Genomic DNA, 21655 nt, shown 5'->3' on the forward strand with positions numbered 1-21655 from the left:
CAAACACACGGAACACACGCCCTCATCTCAAACGGAAATTAAAACCTGAGATAAGCGGAGGAGTCCACAACAAAAATCAGCTGACGACTCGGCCATTCGAAGAAGCGCCCTCCAATCTCTTGGATACCAGTTTTTGCTTGGATAAACCAAAGTCCAAAGACTGTGCGGATTTGTAGCGAGATAATGATATATCGAGTATGGAGACGCTTGATAAAGATACATATGTGTGCATACAGGGTGCGGAAACGGTGGAGATTTCCATTCGATTTCCATTCCATATATAAAGACGCTTGTCGGGTGGTAGGCCCTCAGTTGCGAATTTCCATTTGATTGTATCAATATGACGGCCCGGGCAATCTTTCCGACATTCTACGACAAGGAAACGAAGATCTGGAGCGGAGCGCCCAGGTCCACGCTGTACGACTACAACTGCTCCATTGGCCAGGTGGCACACAACACCCTGAAGTGCTGGACCACAAACGTCCTTCAGGTAAGGGATACAGCGATTCTCCATGGACTCGTGGGAGGACTGGGTTTGATGAGATCCCTATATAAGAGTAGATCACCGCCGACGACGACACAGTCCTCACCAACGGCGATGTGCTCACCCTGGCCACCCGCATCGCCCTCTACTTCAGGGCCGAAGGCCTGACCCACGAGGATAGGGTCGGGATCATCGGCAAGGGCAGCACCTACGTCATGCCCGTGGCCACCGCTTGCTTCTTCAACACGACACCCTTCCATGCCGTCAACAGCAGCAGGGAGCCGCAGGTTGTCGCCAGACTCTACTCCGTCACGAAGCCCAAGATCATGTTCTGCGACGCCGAAGACTACGAGACCATTAAGGAAATCACCAAGGAGTGGTCGCCAAAGATCATCACCCTGACGGGTCGCGTGGACGGTAAAGGATCTGATAAAGCCCCATCCCTCCGAGGCAGTCTACAGGTGAGTGGCGTACCTATTCGTTCACACTTAAAGAACTCTTCTGGATGCCTTTCTTTCGGTTCATTGATAGACCCACGCCCCTGGCTGTTGGCGGCGATCAAACGGTGGCGGTGCTGTGCTCCTCAGGCACCGCAGGCCTGCCCAAGGCAGTGGCGCTCTCCCATCGTCACCTCTGCAGCACCAACTCGTGAGATTCCTTACCTTTCCATATGGAATCCCCCACCTAATCCCCAATCCCTGTGCATCTACAGCTTCTGCTTCAGCACGGACGTGGTGTACACCAGCGCCGCCATTGATTGGATGACTGGATTCACGATCATGGTAATAAGTCTCACCTGCGGATTCACCCGCATCGTTTCCAGCAAACCTTTCAGCGCCGAGCATGCCATTGCTTTCGTGCACAAGTACAAGGTCACCGGCCTCGCCATGGCGCCCTGGCAGGCCTACGAGCTGTACTTCAGTCCCCTGGCCAAGCCGGAGACTCTGCAGAGCCTGAGATTCTCCTTGGTGATCGGCGGCTGGGTATCGCTGGCCGTGCTGCGCAAATGCCAGGCCCTGTTGCCCAAGTGCTACGTCATGTTCTCCTACGGCACCACCGAGACGGGCATCGTGACGATAAACATCGACCAGAGTCTGGAGAACTCCGTGGGCCGCGTGGCGCCTGGCATGCGGGTCAAGATCCTCGACGAGAACCGCCAGCAGCTGGGTACCAACGGGGTGGGAGAGGTGCTCATTGACATCGGACTCAGGTGGACGGGGTACGTGGACAACGCGGAGGACACAGCCGCCACCCTGCAGGACGGTTGGATCAATCTCGGGGACCTGGGCTACTTCGACGAGGACAACAACCTGTATCTGGTGGACCGCAAGAAGGACCTGCTGAAGTACAAGTCCAAGCACTACTGGCCCAACGAGATCGAGCACGTAATCGCCGAGCTGCCGGAGATCGATGACGTGTGTGTGGTTGGCGTGCGGGACGAGCGCTACGGCGATGCGGCCGGAGCTTTGGTCATCCGGAAGAAGGGCGTCGAGATCACGGCCCAGAAGATCATCGATCATGTGGCCCAGCGGGTGGTCGTGGACTACAAACAGCTGAATGCCGGCGTTGTCTTCGTCGACCACATCCCGACGAACGTCAATGGCAAGGTCATGAGGAGTGCGGCCCGCGATATCTTCGATGAGCGCTCCAAATGATGTCATCCGTGTACAAAAATAGGGAAGGGAATATTACATACTTTTAGCCTACAAATTATTGAAAGGAACACAGCCTTTGTGTTCAAATGAATAAAACCTAAATCGTCTTAAGTCCAGAACTTTCGAAATAAATTAATTTGATATCTTCCGGAAGCCCATTGGTCGGATTATCTCCCAAATGTTTTCGGTACATCGATGTCCGAGGTTCAAGGTCCAGAGCATGGTTCATATGCAAACTACTCAATCGCTTATCTGAAAGATACCTTCAATAGGCTATCTACCGCAGATAGCCAGCTTTATTCGAAAGTTCAGGGGGAAGCATAGATTTTTGAATTTGGAATTTCATTCGGTGTGGGCCTTCGAGAATGATTGTTCCGTGAGGAACTTTCTGAATGCGACCACGACCTGCCTGGTGACTTCCTGCAGCACCTCCTGCAACAGTTCTCTCTCCGTGTTGGTGAACTCCTGATCCACTACCTCCGCTCTTACTAAATGCAAGCCCTCCTCCTCGGTCGCAGTCTCGCCGGAAGAGTCAAGGGAAACCTTTTCGGCGCGGCGGCAATCCAGGGAGTCGGACACAATGATCCTGTGGTTCCGCTCCAGCAGATAGCGCAACGCCCGGTCGTCGCCAATGACGGTATTGTCCTCGGCACTGACCAAGTACCGGCCCACGATCCCAATTTGAGCGGCTGCAATACGACTGGGTCTGATTGGGTTTCAGTTGGTGTGGCATGCAACAGTTACCTGTGTCGAAGATGTTCTTCATCACGGGTCTAGTGAAGCTTCCCAGAATCGAGTTCTTCCCGGTGGGACACAATATTTTTGCAAAGTAGATGCCTTTTGTTAGACTAGACATTTTCAAAGGTTTTTTCAAGTTATCGGTTTGCTTCCCCCAAAATAGAATGAGTTGTAGGTCCTGCTGTACACTATTCTGTTGTGATCCGAATAGCCAACTTATTTCTATTGTGTTCTTATATTTATGTACCTATTGTATGGGGTACTCGTTGTTCCCCCATTCCTTCGTATATTCGCTGGCTATCATTCGACAATGTTCTGATGCCGTTTCCCGGTCACGTTACCACCTTTTTCCATGGGAAATCCAGCTGAAAATGTAAATATCTGCCATCACAAATGCAATAATTTAACTTCCGGTTAATAGTGGCATTTTGTGTTTCCGTTTCTGTTCATCGCCATCGCCGGCATTTCCGCCGCCTGCCGCATGCCGCATGCCGCATGCCGCACTCTGCTGCAATCTGTTCTCTGGCAGTTTCGTCTGGCTCTTACTGGGGAGGGGGCGTACGGGTTATGCAAAGCGTTGACCGTCCGTCCGGGCCACTCGACACAAAATTGCCGAACCGGAACCGGAGTAGTCGTGGCTTTCGCTTTGGCTTTGGCTTTGGCTGTGGATGCGGCGGAGAGCCTCATCTAAGCCAAGCAAATTCAATGTTTCGTGTCCTGTTTTGTTTGCCTTTTCATGGAGTGAGCAGCGCGGAGGAGGAGGAGGAGGAAGAGGAGGAGACGGAGCAGGAGGTCCTCTCCCTTTTGCTGTTCTGGCTGGCACACACACATGGCAGCTCTTACACCATTCCCCATATTTCGGGACACCCTTCATGGCATTCTTAAGCGGCCATCGTCGGCATCGTAAATTATTCAAATTTTGAGTCGTAAATAAACGCGCATAAACATAAGAACAATCGTTGTTGCTCGGCCTGCTTCTGCCACTTCTGCCACGCCCACGGTGCATCTTTTCAGATTTCCAAATGGCTTCTCCCCCTCCTCCTGCCGTACCACTCCCCCTTGCGGCCTTGTGGCAAATTGTTGAGAGCGCTGGAGCGCAGTTGCAACTATGCTTCTGGCATATTCCTGCCCTTTTGGGCGCTTAAAATTGATGCTTTCTAAAGGGTTTGTGTGTTCGCTTTTAAATTGCGATTTAAGCCATTGTGATGGACCGTTCAGGCACGCGTGTGTGCTCCTTTCAGCCCTCTTGCGACCTGCCACTGACACGCTGCTAATGTGTTCACGACTGTTGACTCGAAGCGATTGACGACTTTGATTGATTGATGGACGTGCGGCGCAAAAGGTTACCGGGATACAGTATTTGATTGAGCTCAAAACCAATGTCTTATCTTTGGCTAACAAACATTCCATTAAAATACCGACCAACCACAATAACTACTTGAAAATCGCTCTAATTTTGTGTTTAAATCGTTTCGAAAGGCTTTTTGGAATCATCGAAAATTCGAATTTAGAATTTAGAATCTGGAATCTCTGCTTTCTGTTTTGCGCTCAATATTTGGGCTCTGGACGAGTATGATGAGAATGAGTTTAATCACTCATTCAGTTTCTAATTATGCCATCGGCACTGGCTCCACCCTGCCCCTCTCCCCCGCTCTGCAGACGATGTTTACAGGCAATTACCGTTTTAGTGTTTCGCTGTCAACTCGAATGCCGTTCGCCATTGTTTATTGCACGCTCTCTCTCTCTCTCTCTCTCTCTATGCTGTGTGCTCGCGGTGCAGGGCAGGGCAGCGCACTTCGGCTGTTTGCGGTTCGCTTCACACACACACACACACACACACACATGCTAGAGGGGGGGCTAGGGTGGCTGTTGGGTTGGGGATTCCTAATTGCATGGCTGCCAGCAATGTATCATCGCAGGAGCAATTTCTGTTGGAGTTGGAGCTCGAGTCGGAGTGGCAGATGCAGGTAAAAATGCTCGCTAATGCTGCGAATGTTTACTGCTGGCTGATGGTCACTGAAATTAGCCAGCAGTACAGGAGGACCTCCTCGATTGTAGCCACCAAAGTTGAGGATTGCCTAAAGGAGGAGGATACCCTATTCTGGACGCAGAACGCATCTTTAATTTGGTTAATCTATGGCCCGGGTCACCAGATTTGATTAGTCAATTAAAATTCAAAGATATTAAATTAGTTGAAAGGATTCTCGAATTAATAACCACCAACAGGAGTCTGATGCTGAGTCTGAGAACAAGGCAATTCGAGTCCTTCAGCGGGAATGAATTATTCATTACCAGTCGTCGCTGGTCGCTGGTCGATGATTAAATCAAATCACTTCAACCCGTTGCCAGGCCTGCGACTCCGCCAGCCGGGTTCAAGTCAAGGTCGTTGTCGTTGTTATCGGGGCGCTGTGCAAATGATGCCCACGGGCCGAATTACTGTCTGTGCGGGTGGGTGGTTGGGCGGGTTGAAAGTCTTGCCCGGGGGCAAGGGCACGTCAATTTACGCTCCATATTTGCAGTTCGTTGGCTTGACAGGAAACAAACGAACCTTCAACTGAGTGGAACAAAATCAAGGAGAAAAGGTCCAAAAAGGTCAAAGGTGGCACAATCGAAAAACAACGAAATAAATAAGCGCGCAGATCAGACAGGAAGGAAATTACAGTAGAATACCCAATATCCAAATCCAAATATCCACTCCCCGGCGATGTGTGACCATGACCATGACTCGCTGTCGCAGAAGTATCTTTGAAATGCGTAGCTCTGGCCTTCTGCAGCAGAATGGTATCCTTGGGCCTGAAATTGAATTGGCATTTCCATCTGCAACAGCATCTGCAATGCAAAGAGCAATCAAGAGCATTCTTCTCTGCTCCTTGCCGGCTTGATTTGAATTTCCATTTTGCATGCTGGTGCATTGCCCATTTGCTTTTAATAAAAATCCATTAAAAGTCAACAAAACAGGAGCAGCTACGTGCAGGAGCAGCATGTGCGCCAGAAGTAATAAAAAAGGGCCCAAGCAGTGGCGAGCGTGCAACCGGAGACGGAAGTCGACGCAGACAAACACCAGATACGAGAGGGCACCAGCACCATGCAACAAAAGTGGCGAAAGAAGGAGCAGGAGAAGCCTGGGAAAAGGACAACGGATAGGGCTGAAAAGGAAGCAGAAGACAGTAACAGAAACAATGCGATGCCTTTTGCTTTCCGCTCCCTTTTTTTCTTTGGGATGATTTTTAAATAAGCAAACATACACTTTTATGACATTCCAATTTAAGAAAAACAAAAGGATGCAGGCAGATGAATAGGGCCGGGGACGGGGGGTAGACGGGGGCTAATAGGCACAGCCTTGACAGCACGGCACGTCCTGGCGGGATGGGAAGCGAAGCGAAGCGGCGGAACAGTGAAACGACAGAGACCATAAACGAAAATGTGTAAAAAGCTTAAGCGGCACTAAAAGCGGTCCTCCCCCCAGGCACCGCCCCCGCCCCCGCCCAAGGGCCATGGCCATCCGCAGAGCAAGGCCAGCGACACCCAACACACAGCGGGACCCAGGACATCCACCATAGCCTCCAAATAGGTACATAATGGGCTCCTGACACTGTGGGCAGATGTCAACATGTGCTTTTATTATCAGAGAGTGCACCCGAGGACCTGCCTCTGCCTCTGCCTCTGCCTCTGCAGAGCACGTGGCAGGACTCGAAATGCAACTTAATTAAGAGCCGAAAAAAGGGGAGAGGGTAAGAGGCAAAGGAGGCAAAGGGGCACCGCCAAAGGAAACTGCATCTGGCATCTGTGGCGGTTAATGCCGTGCGGCCATAAATCTGTCGAAATGCGCTGCACCCAGCAGCCAGCACCCAGCAGCCAGCATCCTTGTAGAGCAGAGAGCACGGACTGGGAACTGGGGACTGGAGGCTATATAAATATACGACTGCCAGGCGATAGCCAAGCGAATGGCGACTTTTATGACTTCTTCCACTCCCGCACCCCCACCCCCACCCACAGCGAAAGGAGTGAATTAAATGCGAGGTAATTACATATTATAAATGTGTTTAGTTCGGTCCCCGTTCCCAGCAAATTATCACAATGTCCCCGGTTATATGGCGGGCCCATAAACCCCCGTCGAGCGATGCATTTCAGTGCAGGATCCGGCCAGTCGTTAAGTGAAAACTGTATTCCATTTAGCAGCAAATAAAAGGGGAATATTGTCTAAAACTCGAAATATATATTATAAATGCAGAACTCGAATGCGGTAATGGTTTGCCGCCCAGAATAAATGGCTACACTGAGGGAAAGATCTCTTCACTCGCTGGTCAGGATGTCGCACACTTTCTGGACAAACTCCGAGCACTTGGCCTCTCCGCCCAGATCCTGGGTGCGGACATCGGAGTCCTTGTACAGCGATTGGATGGCGCACCGAATCCTGGCTGCATGATCGTCGAGCTTCAGTTCGCGCAGCATGAGCACGGCGGCGAGCAGGAAGCCGGTGGGATTGACCAGATCCTTGCCGACCATCTCCTCGTGCGGCTTGATTTGGCAGTTGTACATCAGGCCCTTGGAGCTGACCGCGTAGCCGGGGCACATGCCGATGCCGCCCATCATGCTGCCGCCAATGGTGCTGATGACGTCGCCGTACATGCTGGAGGACACAAGGACGTCGTTGGTCTCCGGCTTCATCAGCATGTTCAGGCAGACCGTGTCCAGGTAGCGCTCCTCGAAGCGCACCTCCTGCACGTGCTTGTCGGCCTCCTCGTGCATGGCCTCGAGGAAGTTGCCGTCGGTCAGCTGCATGATGTTCGCCTTGTGGGCCACCGTGATCTTCTTGCGCTTCTCCTTGAGGGCGTAGTCGAAGACGAACTTGGCGAGGCGCGTGGAGCCCACGGAGGTGCTCACCTTAATGGTCTGCAGCACGCCGGGCACCACCCGGTGCTCGATGCCCGAGTACTCCCCCTCGAACTCGTCCCGCACGATCACGCAGTCGAACTTGCCGTACGGCGACTCGTGTCCCTCCAGGTGTTGGCACACGGACACGTACGCGAACTGTTTCAGCTCCTTGCGCAGCTTATCCAACCATCGGTGGCTCTTGATGGGTCCCCTAATGGAAACTTTGTTGCGGTACAGCGACTTCAGCACCTCTGGCGACACGTCCTCGCTGTCGGGCGCCTTGTGCTCGTGGAAGATGTCCCAGTCGATGGGCACCTTGGCCGCACAGCAGACCTCGAGCACGGCATTCGTCAGCTCCGCGCCCACGCCGTCGCCATCGATCATGGTTACCATCTTGCGCTTGGGGTCGGCTTTTTCCTTGTCGGGTTCTTTGTCGGGACCCTTGGAAGGTTCTCCTGATTTTCCAGGACTCTTTCCGCATATGCTGCTCGCCTGGAGCTTGCCGCAGTCCTTGGACTGGTTCTTCGACTGGTTCTTTGACTGGTCCTTTGACTGGTCCTTCGACTGGTCCTTCGAAGCATAACGCTGACAAAGCCCGAGGACTGCTCGCCGCTGGCCCGATCGCAGCTGTCGGACAATGTTCATTATATTAAATTTTGTTTATAAATATTCATTCTGTGTATGAAATGACATCGAAATGTCTGCTCATATGCTCGGCTCGGTTGAACTCGAAACTTCTGGCCGCAAATCGATTTGGCAGCATTTCAATGGCATTTCCATAAATTCCCATTCCCGGCAATGGGTTGGCCACGCTTTGGCAGCGGATCCAAGTGGGTCAATGTGGGATTCAAAGGGCAGGCCGTTGCCGCCCCTCCCCACCCCCTTAATCGCTGATACCTGACGAGGTGGGTGGCCAGTGGGTGGGTGTTGGGTGTCTGTGTAAAAGTGACAAATGGCATGTCAACGGCTCCTGGGGGAAAAAACAATAACTGCCGCCGACAGACTAATGTTTGCTCCACATCGTGGGCGTGGCAATTATGAGGCGTAGCCTGTGATTTTTCACACAACAGGAGCCCGGACCATGCCCATTAAAATCGAGCAGACCATTAAGAGCAGACCACAGGGAACCAGCCTCAGAGAGGCAGGCAGGCCTCGGTGACAGGAGAATCCTGAAATAAATATGCAGTAATTATTCGGGGAAACGCTGATTACAATTTAAGAATTATAAATTAAGCACGAAAGCTGTTCACCCAAGACAACGCGGATGGATCCCTAGTGATTCCAGGTTTACGACCACGCCTTTTACGATCCACCTTTCGCTAACTTCACTTCACTTCACTTCACTTCAGTTCAGTTCACATGGAGCCAGAACTGGCTCCCTGTGTAATGTGTAATGTGTTTGTCTCTGGTTCTGCTTCTGCTTCTGCTTCTGGTTTACTATCATATTTTATCGCGTTTGGCCTCAATATTGACAGCTTCCTGCCCATAAAAGCCAACAAAGTGCAGTTGGCCAACAAAGTCGCTCCAATGAATGGCCAAAAACTTAGAAAAACTTCGTGTAAACATTTGCCAACAGCAAAAGCAAAAGCAAAAGCAACTGAAACTGTAAGTGCAAGTGCAAGTGCAAAAGCAACGCCAGTGAGCCACACAATGTGTGAACTTTAACTATTATTAACCCCGGGCCCCGGCCTCGAGTTCATTGTGCAGTAAATTGAAAGTTAAGTCGAGACGAGGACCGGCTACAGAGGTGGATTGCGGAAGACAAAGGCCCCCTTCGTCGGGACTTCCTGACTTCCTGACTGGCACATTCAATTCGAGCCTGAAATGGTTTCTCACTGTCAATATGTAAATTATGCTGCATCTGTATACCAGGAGCTAGGGCAAATGTCACTTGAAGCCGTTCAATAATCAACTTCAAACAATGAAACGTTCAAAGCCGTAGCCATAGGGAGACACGGATTGTTCCTCTGTGGCAGATTTTGTGCACTTAGCAACCGTTTAAAGATGTTGCTAACATTACCCACAGAACAGTAGCAATAATCATGGTTGCAGGGGGGTGGGCGGAGGGAGGGTCTGCCGGTTGGGTGGCTAGGGAAAACAATATAAATGCATGGCTTATTTGCAAGCTGTGTGCTCTCGAGTGCATGCCATGTTTGTGTGTGATGTTTGTGTGTGTTTGTGTGTGTGTGTGTATGGGGGGGGGGGGAACGCTCAAAGGGAAAACCGCACAAGTGAATTACTTTTCAACTCTGCTGCTGAACCCATTCAAACCCATTCGAGCCACTCGCACACGTGCTAGCTGATCTGCAGGCGACTGTGACTGGGACTGTGACTCTGGAATATGCATCTATCTGCAGGGAGAGCCGTTAGGTGAATGTGAATGCGAATGTGAATGTGTCCTGTGATTACTTTCCCTTTCCGACGAAAGAGAAACGGAAATTCTATCAGCAGCCCCAGTCTCGTCGCCGCTGAGTGCACTCCGATTTAGTAATCCGCGAGTCGAGAACACATTAGAGCTATTAAATGAATGACTAGAGCTTTAGCGAGTGTGTACCATGGTGCAGAGTACGGTCTGAATGGGAAATTATGATCCCATGTCTCTGATTGTCTGTGCTTTGGGCTCATGAATAGAATATGGGAACCTTATCATTTCTAGGGGCTGAATGTTGATTTAAGGCTTTCCCGGGGGTCGACTCGAGCCGAGAGGCCTTGCCAAAAAAAGTTTTTCACACCCAAATCTCCGGCCGTAGCTCCCCGCAGGAAGGGACAAATATCCTGGCCCTGGCACCCAGCACCCACCCCACTGTTTTCCTTGTTTATGTAGTCGGGCGACGTGCAACCCTTTTGTCGATGGGTTTCCCTTCGAAATTTAATGCCAGGTCAAGCGGCAGCAACAGAAGGACTGGAATGGAATGAAAAAAGGAGCAAAATACTGTTGCATATTTGATTGTCTCGTTCAATATTTGCATACTCGGACATTTGCTCTTCTGACCCTTGATCTCCTCATCCTTTTCAGACTCCTCTCCCTCAGCTCTTGTTGGCTTACAGTTCGTTTGCTCTGGCTTCGGTCCTGGGATCCCTGTCAGAGTCAAGTTATCGACTCCAAGGTGCCTCTGAAGATGCGTCGTCGTCGCCGTCGTCGTCGTCGTCGCTATGCAAACAGAATCCTGCCAGACGGCACAATTTGCATCCCTATTCTTTTTTTTGTTTTCATCCGGTCTCATCTGTATCGAATTGTGGCCCCCCCCCCTTGGCTGTTAATTCCAGTCGAGGTCCAGGTAAAAGCTTGGGAAGACAGGCACCTGCTCGAATCGGTTTACGGAAAACGCAATCCCAGCACGTAGCCGATGCACTGGGACGGAGGGGGCAATCCCCTGTAACTGGTGGCTGGATTTGGCCAATATTTTATTATTTATAGCCACCCAAAATAATAATCAAAAACCCCAATGGCCAAGTGCTATCCAGGACTTGTTTTTACCACAACTGAATGATTAATTGAGCGTTTTTGAGCGCCGAATGGCTAAATGCTTGCCTCTATTTGTGATCCCGATTGAGCGGCACTTATATCATATAATATTTACACACAATCGCACACACCCACGACACTGTGCTGCATGTCGTTTGAAAATAGGAATATTAAAGTGTGATTTATAGCAGAGTGCACAGGGCACTCGGATGATGGTTTAGCGACTCGGAAAGGACACATTTCCGAGCCTGTAAAGTACACATTGTTTCCAGTTGCTGCTTCATATTTTTATTGATTATTGTCCTCTTAAATCGGACAGATTCCACTGGAACAATTTTCCTGCAGAGGAGTTTCCAAAGTCGTTCCACAAAGGATCGATAAAAGGCTTTGATTTATTTTAGAATTTATTTAAATGCATATTTTATATGGAGAAAAACACTACCTGGCGCATTCACACGTAACGAAAGGCGGCGACGATTCAATTTCCCTTGAAATTCATTGAAATTTTGATTATTCCCTGGGGGAATATTTTTGAATTGTTGTGATTAAATCCCCCATCTGTGGAGTGCCAAATCAGGAGGAGCTTTTGTCCAAGGACAATCAGGGATTTAATTGTCAATCCGTTGCCGAAGCAACAGAATCAATTAAATGGCGATTAAAAGTGCTTATGACAATAATTGATGCCCCATAGCCGCAGAGCCCCAGAGCCCCACCATTCGACGGCCAATTGAGTGGACTTACTTTGTGGCAGGCCGCAGAAACACGATTTCATTGACAAATGCTCTTGAGATTTGATGGCACATGGGGGTTACGTTCCGCTCCGTTCTGTCTGGATGAAATAAACATTTTTAATCGAGCTGGGAGTCCGGGCAGACAGGGCAAATATTTGCCTGTTCTGCTGGATTGATTAGCTCTTCAACAGTTAGTCGGACTTCTGGTCAAAACAGTGGGGGAGGGGAGCAGGGGGGGCGATTATAGACGAGTAAATACAATGTGAGTAAATAAACAGACAATTATTTGGTGTACACGGTGTTTGTTTAAGGGTAAATCGTGGATTATTTGAGAGTAGCTAACAGCCATCCAATCTACAGATGAATTACAATTAAAGTGAGCATAAATTCGGGCGAATACGCATGGATACGAGTATTCCCGGAGATATTGGCATATATTCATGCCCGCACACTCTCTGTTATTCCAGTCACAGCACAGGGCAGTATTGTGCACGCAGTACGGTTTGTTTATGCGTCCGTCGAAGCGTAAAAAGTCGCGAGTTCTGACAGTTAAATATGGTTGGATATTTTTTACGAGCGCCGCTGCCTTGCCGCACGGACCACTGCACGTTACACAGACAGGCGGCCGCAACAAAAGGAGCACAAAAGTTAATTAATTTCAAGTTAAAGGACAACCTCGAATGTGCTGCGAATCGTCATTTGTTTGCCTCCCCCGTCTGCTCTGCATATCTCAGAGCTGGTCGGATGTTCTGTGGGAGGGGTGGTCCTGCAGCTCACATAAATTGATTCCATACAAAAGGGATAATTCATTTTGGTTTCGTTTCGTTTCGTTTCGTTTGCACCTCGATTCCCGGTTGCATTGTCCGACTTAAAACCTGGATTACTGTCGCCCGCACTCTTGCCGGACAATGTGATAAATCATTGGCCCGCCCCCTGCCCCGTTCAGGGCGGGCCTCGCTTCAGATTAAGCCAAAGAACCAAAGAACCAAAGAATAGGCGATGTTATGGCAGTTCGGTTTTAAGTTGCAAACTTGATTAAATATCACATTTTAGCCCCTGGCCTTTGTCAGTCGTCTCTAATTGGTTTACCAACATTTAACACCACGACCGGAGGACATCCTGCATCCTGTCTGCTGCAACTTAAAATGGAGCTCACGTAAGGAGTCTTGGGCAAGTCAATTTATATCAAGTGCGGGAAAATGGACAGCAACACGTTGTGGGGGAAGTGACAGGTACATAAAGCTCTTGGCCTGCTCATAACTCAACGGTAGGGAGGCACGGCAACGGGTGGCACGGCAACGGGAGGCACGGCAACGGGAGGACATTTCCCCACAAGAAGACAACGTCAAAAATTTAATTACAGCTACATATTAGCTAGTTCTTGCATAAACAACAAACAGACACCAAAAATTGCAGGACACCCCCATACTCCGTCGCACTCCCACTCCCCCTGCCCCCTTCCCCCTCCTGCTGTCAGTCCCGCGTCCTGGCTGGACAAACATGAGCCAATTTCATGCTGCAGCCCAGCAGAAACGAAAGGCAAAAACTGACGTCTATTACTTGCTTTCTCAGCTTTCCCAGCCTTCCCGGCCCCCTACTCGTCCCCTCTTCCGCCGTGGGAGGGCAGGCTGCTGTACATTTTGCCAGCGCTACTCATTGTCTGGGTCCGGAGCCATAAATTATTAAATTTTAACAAGTTTTTATGCAACGGCCACTTCCTGTCTCCTTGTCTCCTTGTCTGTCTGCTCTAGAACATCTCCAGCGCCCATCCTCGTCCTGCCTGCTCGCGTACCCAGTGGCCTCCAATGGAGAAACTTGGCTTACTTTGTCCGAGTGGCGTCCTGGGCCGGAACGTGACTGAAAAACCGCGCTGCGGTGCCGCGCCCCTAATTGCAAAGCATGCGGCTACATTGATTGCAATAATGATTGCATTAATAGGAACAGAACAACTTTTCCCTCAGCAAATTGCATTTGAAAACTGGAGCAAACACTCCTGCCCACTGGTCTCCAAGTCAATTATTCCAATTAAAGTAAGAAATACTCGTGGATTGATTACATTTACGAGAACTCAACAACTGTCGGACAAAACAACTGCTGCAACCATCGATTCATTGTTCAGTGTTCAATCGAAGGCTATTAAGAAATTAGCTCTATCTTAGGACTCCTTGTAGATTGTGCCTGCCATAAAAGCCACCTGCAGCACATCCTGTGGATGCTAAACGTATAATTCGAAGCGTTTAATGTGGTTATATCTAGATGAGAATAATTAAAAACTTTCTTTTAATGGATTTAATTACATGAAAACTGAGAGGAGGAAAGATGATAAAGAGCAACATAGGAAAAGTATTTCATTCTTTTGCTGGCGACTCTTCTGCAGGTGTTGCTGCAACACAAAAGGGCCATCAAAAGATTAAAATAAATAATTATAATTAAAACTACAATGGAGATGGATCTGGAGATGGAGGGCGTTGCTGCAACGAACACAAGGGTTAATTACCGCTAGCCGAACGAAAGTCACACGTGAATCCTTTGGCCAAGGACCTACAGCAGGCAGCAGGTGGCAGCAGGTGGCAGCAGGCAGAAATTGTGGCTATAATTACAGAATATTATGCTGCTTAACCTTAACGAGCATCTTCTGACACTGGCAGTGGCACTGGCACCGTCTGATGGGGATGTACATTATTTATGCCATTATGTGCGAGGCGTGAATGCTGCTGAAGAGCTGCGTAACGTAGCCGACCTGTGGATGTGTCCAAATCTGTGCGCAAATTTATTCAAAAGTGAGCGCCACGTGACCGACATGACAAAGCAGTCGAGCATCCCCAAAATATGCATATGGCCTGACATCTGATGTGGGATATGGCATCCCATTTGTGCGATGTGCAACTATCAAAGGCTCTCATCCAGATGGGGGTGCGGGTGCCCCTTCTTTCCAATTTCCATTTGAATGACGCTTTCATTGAATTTGGAAACAATTTCATGGGATAGTCGTACCTTTTGTGGGCTCGAAAGGATTAAAGAGGGTTTCGCCAGCCTTAAATCATGAAATCATGGAGAATATCCGAACAGAAGCCACACTTATTATTAATGAAAATTGTTTCGCCTGCCAGAACTCAACGGCAGACAAAAAGTCAAGAGAATTATAATAAAAATGAAATTTCCTTAGTTTTATTATGCAAATTGCTAATTGCACTCATCAGCGGTGGGGGATCCTGGCGCGGCGCGCGCTCTCCTAATGAGAAATGCAAAATAGTCTCAATTTATAAAATGTTCAATGCAAAAGCAGATGAAAACAAAAAGAAAACTGCAAAAAAGACGAGAAAAAGATGAGCGGAGAGTTCGTTAGGGCAAAAATTAAGCATTGACTCGAGAACTGAAGGACGCCGGGACGACGGGACGAAAGGAGGATGGAGATGGGGCTGTATAGAAACTTAAGTGCCCAGAAACGCGCACGCACTGAGGCGTACAAATTGTTACGGGACCTGGAGTGGCGGACAGAGAGAGAGAGAGCTCCGAGTGGGTCTCCACGGCTCTCGCGTGGACTTAAACAAAGGCTCCGCAGCGCCTTTTCTTTGGCGGTACTTTTTTTTTTATTTTGTTGCCTGCTGCTCCTTCATCACTATAGTGGGCGCCACACGGCAAGGGCAGCCGAGAGCTGCATGGCTCCCAGCCCAGTCCCCAGGAAATGGCCAGAGAATGTCACGGATGCCACAGCAACGCGCAATAAGTGTGAAGTATTTGCATGAGAATAAACAGGGAACACCAAGAGAGAGGGGAAAGTGGAAGTAGACAAGGAAATATAATAAATAAAAGAGAGAATAAAAGCTGGTGGCTGGTAGTGCCAGTACCAGTGCCAGTGCCTGTGCCAGTGCCTGTGCCTGTGCCTTATGCAACCACTTTCGAGGCTATTAACAAATTTCAGGTACTAAAACTCTTTGTGCATACATACATATATGCAGAATATTTGCAACAGAAGAAGTGCAACAGACATTAGTAAATATGATATATATGATATGCAAATCCCAGATGTATTGTAATTATTTCCATTACCTGTCGTATCCAGTATCCAGACTCTTCCCATTTCATTGCCAACTGTTCCGCCCAGCCAGCCCTGTATAACAGTTTCGCATGACAATGCAACGCGTCGGCAATTGGAACAGCACACTCCTTTGGCGCCTGGCGATGCGAAGCATCTTCTGCCGGCGGAGAGGACGAGAGTAACTTTACATAAATTTACTCAATTTGAAGCTGAAATCATTTGCATATTTTATACATCTTGATGAAGCGACTGAACTGCCATGTAGAACCGGCATAATTGAGGCTATCAACTGCTGCTGCCGGCTGCATGCCCATACACATACCCATACCCACACCCAGTCTCAGTGCCGTACTCGTACGGTGCGAATGCAAATGAAACAAAGGAGATACCTAGGCAATATCAGTAGTAGTATTTTCCTATTTACGAAAATTGAAATAACCGCACTGCCACATTCCGCCCCACCCACATTCAATAAGCCGAATTGATGTACACATAGCTGCCGGAATTAGAAAATCTGTTTTGGGGGCAAATACCATTAGGCATACTATAGCTACATCCAAAGCCAAAATATACCTTAAATATTCTAGAATATTTAATCGCGAGGATAACATTCCGTTGGAAATTTATCCTATGTTATATTTTAAATGCCAAGTTTTAGATGGTTCAAAAGATGGATCCCTACACAACCATAAATATACATATAAATATGTATATGTATGCATGTGGGCCTCGGGGAAAAGAAGGAAATGGAACATCCGATGCAAAGTACTAAAGTGCGCCACTGGAAAACGCAGAAAGTGGCAAAAACATGGACACGGACACAGTCACGGACACAGAGACACACGCGAAAGCCAACCCAACTGTGAGTGCGAGGGCGAGTGCGAGTACTCGTATCACTCGGCCTGCAGACTCCAGTGAACCGAACTGCACCGAAAACTAAAATAAAGTGCCTAGCCACCAGGACATTCAGACACACACACACACACACACACACACATGGGCCGTCTGATAATGCTGATGACTCCTAAGATGGAAGCCGCCGACTCCTGGGCTCCTGATGACATTGCCCGGCGAGGGGAGGGGAAGAGGGATGAGCAACGAATCCGAAAATCTGAATGCAGAAGCGAGGGAAATGGATAGCCGTGAATGAATGCATAGCGGATGGCTGCAACGATTCTCGCCCGCCACCAGAGCACCGATTACAACAACAATTAGGGCTCAGAAAGATGGCCAAATGGAGTAGAAGCAGTCCGCAGAGAGGGTGCGGACAGGGACGCAGTGCAAGGCTGTGGGGATAAGCAAAATAATGTGACAAGGCTAAATGGCGTAGCTGACATTGCACAACTCCGGCCGGGCTCTGGCTCGAGCTCCCGGGCATGGCCAAAAGCCAGAAGATGTCGGCAGCGGAACAGACAGACAGCCAAATGGAAAGAGAAAGAGAGAAAGAGAAAAAGAAAAAGGGAGAGATGAAGAGAACAAGAAATAGAAAGAAAGGCCAGCGGGTCGCCGTCATGGCGACGCGGCCAAGATTTCAGTATTTTAAACAGTTGACTAAGCCAAACTTTTGTGACTTTTAATTGCTGTAAAACGTAATTACACGCTGCTTGGGTGAGGCTCTGTCTGTGCGAGTCTCCGCTATGTGGCCTTCCCGATGTTCATTCTCTTTGTGGTTAGCTAATTAAAACTAACGGTATTGTGGACTTTAAACTTCAATAAAATCTTGTATATTCCGTTGAATGAGGATTACTCTCATAAACTTATATTTAGTTGCCAGAGCTGCAACTCGACTGGGAAAGAGAATTAATTTCTTCATTAAAAATTATTTAAAAACCCAAACTTTTCCATTCGGGCGGGACAGCATTGTTGTGAGATCATTAGAATGTGTGACAGTGTGTGAAATATACATATGTACATACATATATGCAGAAATCAAAGCTGCAAACTTACCGTAGTGTTTGAGCTTTTTCAAACGTGCCAGAGTCGCCAACGAACAACTCCGTGCCTTATAGACTCCTGGTTGCTGATCGAAGGAGATATTCTGCTTTCCGTTCTCACTGACTTCGTGTGGAAGCTTAATGCCGGCGGCATGCTTGGATTAAACTGCACGCACCTCCTCCAGAGCAGCCTTTCGGTATCTTATCCCAGAATAGCCGCTCTACATCGGATCCCCGAATATGATTACCTCCCCCGGCTCCAGACTGTGGTAGATGCAGTCCGCAAAGAGTCTGGTCGCAGCCCCCGCTGGACCCGAAGCTGGATGGAGCGAAAAAAAGAGAAGACTGATGCAAAGATCACTTTAAAGCTACATATTTCCTAGTGGGAGCTTTCCTAAAGCTTTGAGTTTGTGGAATACGAGAGGCAAAGTTGGATTACATGACTCTCTCTAGCTCAACAAACTTCTCTCTCTCTCTCCCGATACGATAGCTTTTTTGCTAGTTTCTTTGTTTTGCTTAGGCATAGAAAAGCTTAGGCGGCCCCATAATTTGATTTTACCTTAAGAACAGAATCGACAATGTTGGAGTGTGGACTACCATTTAGATGTTTTCGTTTGAAATGAATTACCCTGAATATTCGTACCCAGCTGACAGGACTGAATATGTAACCCACTAAAGCCAAACATTCAAGTCGTTGGCAGCGCACTCATGCATAAGATCTACAATCGACGTGTTTCAATCGATACTCGTAATAAAACACTCAAGCCCACACGAATGCACACTATGGACTGCACTTCGAATCTACTAGTTCTTGCAGCTTATACAAATACTTCGAAACTTGCCCTGTAAAAGTTGGAAGGCAAATATGTATGTACATGTGTGAGTGTATTTGGCTTACAAATTTCGGTATTTGATCTTTCGTTTTTGGCCTGATAACAGTGTTTTATCCGTAGACATCATATGGCTTGCGTATATAGTTTGTAGAGTACGACGGTCCCAAAGACCAACCACTCGAATACCCATTTACCCATAAAGTCCAATGAACGGCGTGCAGTGGTCCACATTCGATGTCCATGTCCTGCTGCAGGGTGCAGGCTGCAGGCCGCCACTGCAACCCCAACGAGTTGTTCAATTGCCAGACCATAAACGTGTGCGTTTTGTACTTTTTGCCGACTATTCCCTTTTGTTAGCTTGATTTAGACGGCAGTATAGATGAATTATTATTGTTAAATATGAATATTTATTGCATTTTGCGGGGCAATTGTTGTAAAACGAGAGGAAATCCCCGTCCCAGAACGCCAGCTGATGCATAAAGCCTTTGATCTTCAGGACAGTCTGTGGAAATGCTCTTTTATGTATATATTTTATGGCCATGCTTAGTCCCAGACTCTACAGTATTATATAATGAATTTTCTCCCGCTTTCATTGGCAAATTTTCATGATGAAATTTTCGAGTTCTTTCTGGCGCTGCCTCTTGAGTGGGGGACGACGACAAGAGCCTACAAAATGTAATTACACAAAAGTTTGTCGAGAGACCAAAAATCATAAAATGAGCAAGTTTTAGGAGTAATCAAAATATGGCTGGAGTGTGGGTGTGGGTGCGGGTGTGGGTGTGGGTGCGGGTGCGGGTGCGGCAAGGAGCTGCTCTAGAATGCACTTTAATTGAAACTTTTGTGCAAATCAAAGACACCACAAAAACTGGTCGAAATGCAATTAGTTTTAAAGTGCAATGTAATTGCATTTCCATTAGAAAGCTAGAAAAACAATAATATTAAAAATAACCAACAGCCAAGTTGCTCTTTGCAAATGCACTGGGCTTAAGCGAAAAGAGCAGACGGGAAGGCGGAAATAAATAATTTATGAGGAACCCCTCTCGACTTGGGCCTGTTGGGGGAGCTGTTCTTTGGCCATAAATTGTTACGGCTTTCGGCTTTACCTTATGCAGATTTGTTTGACTTCAAAGGAGTCAACAAATTGCCCCAACACTGGCTGCAGCTGCTGTTGTTGTTACTTCCCAAGTCGGTCTTATTTTTCTTTATTTTCCTCGGATGCTGTTGTGTTTTATTCCGTACTCTCTCCAGAATTAATCCACTAAACCGTAAACAAACGAGGGCAGTCAACAAAGGACCAACGGGGGGGCGTACGAGCTATTAAGTGTGGCATGTGTGGGTGTGGCGCAAGTCGTACGTAAGCTCTCCTGGTCCACTCCTACCACACATCTCCCCTCATCTCTGCTGTTTCCGGTGTCTGGGTGTCGCATTTTTTCTGCAACTACAAGCAGCTTTCATTTCAAATTGTGTCGCCTCTGCAGTATAACAAGAGATTTACAGCACGGCACACACTGAGAGATGCATAAGGAATTCGGAATACTAAAAGGTGTGTAAAAGTACAATCATATATGCTTTGTGGCTTACTTGTTCATAAGGATGCAATCTGGTATGTCATAAGCATAAATAGTAGGGGTTGTCATTGCCAAAGGGCTCAGTAAGAAAACCCAAATAAGTAGCTGAAATCATTCCATAATCATGGAAAATCCCAATCGGTTATTCCGCAGCCACATTGTAAATTCACAAATAGTTGAGTATATTTATATTTGCTTTATTCAGACGAATTTTTAACATTGCCAATTCAATATTTGCTCTCAAGCTAACTTCAAGAGCTCAAGGGTGCTCTGCCTTACAGCATAACAGCACACACACACACACACACACACACACACACATACACACACAGAGCACAAGGTCAAACAAGAGCTGAAAACTTGGCTTTCATTGGAAATTTGCTTTTCGTTTTTTTGTGTTTTTTTTCGTTGTCTTGTGGAGCAGCAGCAGCGGCTGAAGCTGGGAAACGGGGCAGCAATGAAAGTTAAACAATGTTTGCGGGCACTGCTATCCGTTTCCGCAATAATTTCTTGGATCTGCCGCCTCTGCAGTGGGTAGGGGGGGGAGTGGGGGACCGCGAGCGTTTTGTGTCCTTGACACCATTTCCCCAGCATCCACCGAAAGCGGAAAACTTTTGATTTTGCCACAAGATAATTTGCTAGCCCAGGCACAGCCGACAGTCGAGTAATGGGCTCCAAGACAGCGCCATGGCTGGGGCTGTGGCAGCGGCAGGGGGCCTAGGGGCCACTTAAAGCCATGCAAACTGACGGCGGGGAAAGAGCACGCACCCATCCAAATAAGGAAATCAAAACGACAAAGCGCCGCAAAAGGCAAGCGAAAATTGAACATCCTGCAGCAGGATGCGACGAGCGGGGCAGGGCGTCCAGCCAAGATGTACACCATAATTATGGGCGACCGAGATAAGGAGATGCCACTCCACTCCACTCCTCTCCACGTTGCACAGGAGGACAATTGATGCCAAGGACTACGCCCAAGGACTGTGGATGTGGGTGGGGCTTTGCCCCTTTCCGGCTCTGGTCCCTGGTCAGCCTGCATGGTGGACGCCCCTTTGGGTGCTCCACTTTGTGCAATGAGAAATTTCCGCTTGTTTCGTTTGCTCTTGCTTGAGGGATGACATTTTTGCAAATTGCCATCATAATAATAATCAAATTCGTGTAAATTTGTTAGCAAATTCAAAAAGGAAATGGTGTCAACGGCCCCTTCCATTTCCATTTCCATTTCCACTCCCATTCCATCAGTGTCCCAGTTCTCAGATGGATGGCAGATGGTAGACGGCATGGGATTATTAAGTTAATAGCTTTTCTCGTTTCAGTTTAATGTTGGTGAAATTG

The 21655-nt window shown here is 48.2% G+C and overlaps 3 protein-coding genes across 3 annotated transcripts; 1 reads left to right on the forward strand and 2 right to left on the reverse strand.

Annotated features, from left to right (window-relative positions):
* The first annotated feature begins 299 nt into the window (after positions 1–299).
* On the forward strand, positions 300–2292 carry LOC108158206 (luciferin 4-monooxygenase). Its single transcript, XM_017290429.2, is given in 5 exon segments — positions 300–490; positions 562–902; positions 904–945; positions 1016–1132; positions 1197–2292. Coding segments are annotated over 5 exon segments (1593 nt in total). The 5' UTR covers positions 300–340; the 3' UTR covers positions 2140–2292.
* Positions 2293–2399: 107 nt separating this feature from the next.
* Positions 2400–3062, reverse strand: LOC108158328. Its single transcript, XM_017290569.2, has 2 exons — positions 2884–3062; positions 2400–2828 (listed from the first exon to the last, which is right to left on the reverse strand). Exons 1-2 carry the CDS (start codon positions 2993–2995, stop codon positions 2482–2484), a joined length of 459 nt encoding a protein of 152 aa, XP_017146058.1. The 5' UTR covers positions 2996–3062; the 3' UTR covers positions 2400–2481.
* Positions 3063–7063: 4001 nt separating this feature from the next.
* On the reverse strand, positions 7064–8422 carry LOC108161013 (isocitrate dehydrogenase [NAD] subunit alpha, mitochondrial). Its single transcript, XM_017295322.2, has one exon. It carries the CDS (start codon positions 8395–8397, stop codon positions 7171–7173), a length of 1227 nt encoding a protein of 408 aa, XP_017150811.1. The 5' UTR covers positions 8398–8422; the 3' UTR covers positions 7064–7170.
* Positions 8423–21655: the final 13233 nt, after the last annotated feature.

Source organism: Drosophila miranda, chromosome 3 (assembly GCF_003369915.1).
Source record: "Drosophila miranda strain MSH22 chromosome 3, D.miranda_PacBio2.1, whole genome shotgun sequence".
NCBI lineage: Eukaryota > Metazoa > Arthropoda > Insecta > Diptera > Drosophilidae > Drosophila > Drosophila miranda.

What these genes read in the sequence shown, in the direction of transcription:
- LOC108158328 (XM_017290569.2), bottom strand. Translation starts at nt 2,995, where the DNA reads ATGTCTAGTCTAACAAAAGGCATCTACTTTGCAAAAATATTGTGTCCC. An exon ending in GAAGAACATCTTCGACACAG is followed by an intron (nt 2,829 to 2,883) that starts GTAACTGTTGCA and finishes GTCGTATTGCAG; the next exon opens with CCGCTCAAATTGGGATCGTG.
- LOC108161013 (XM_017295322.2), bottom strand. Translation starts at nt 8,397, where the DNA reads ATGAACATTGTCCGACAGCTGCGATCGGGCCAGCGGCGAGCAGTCCTC.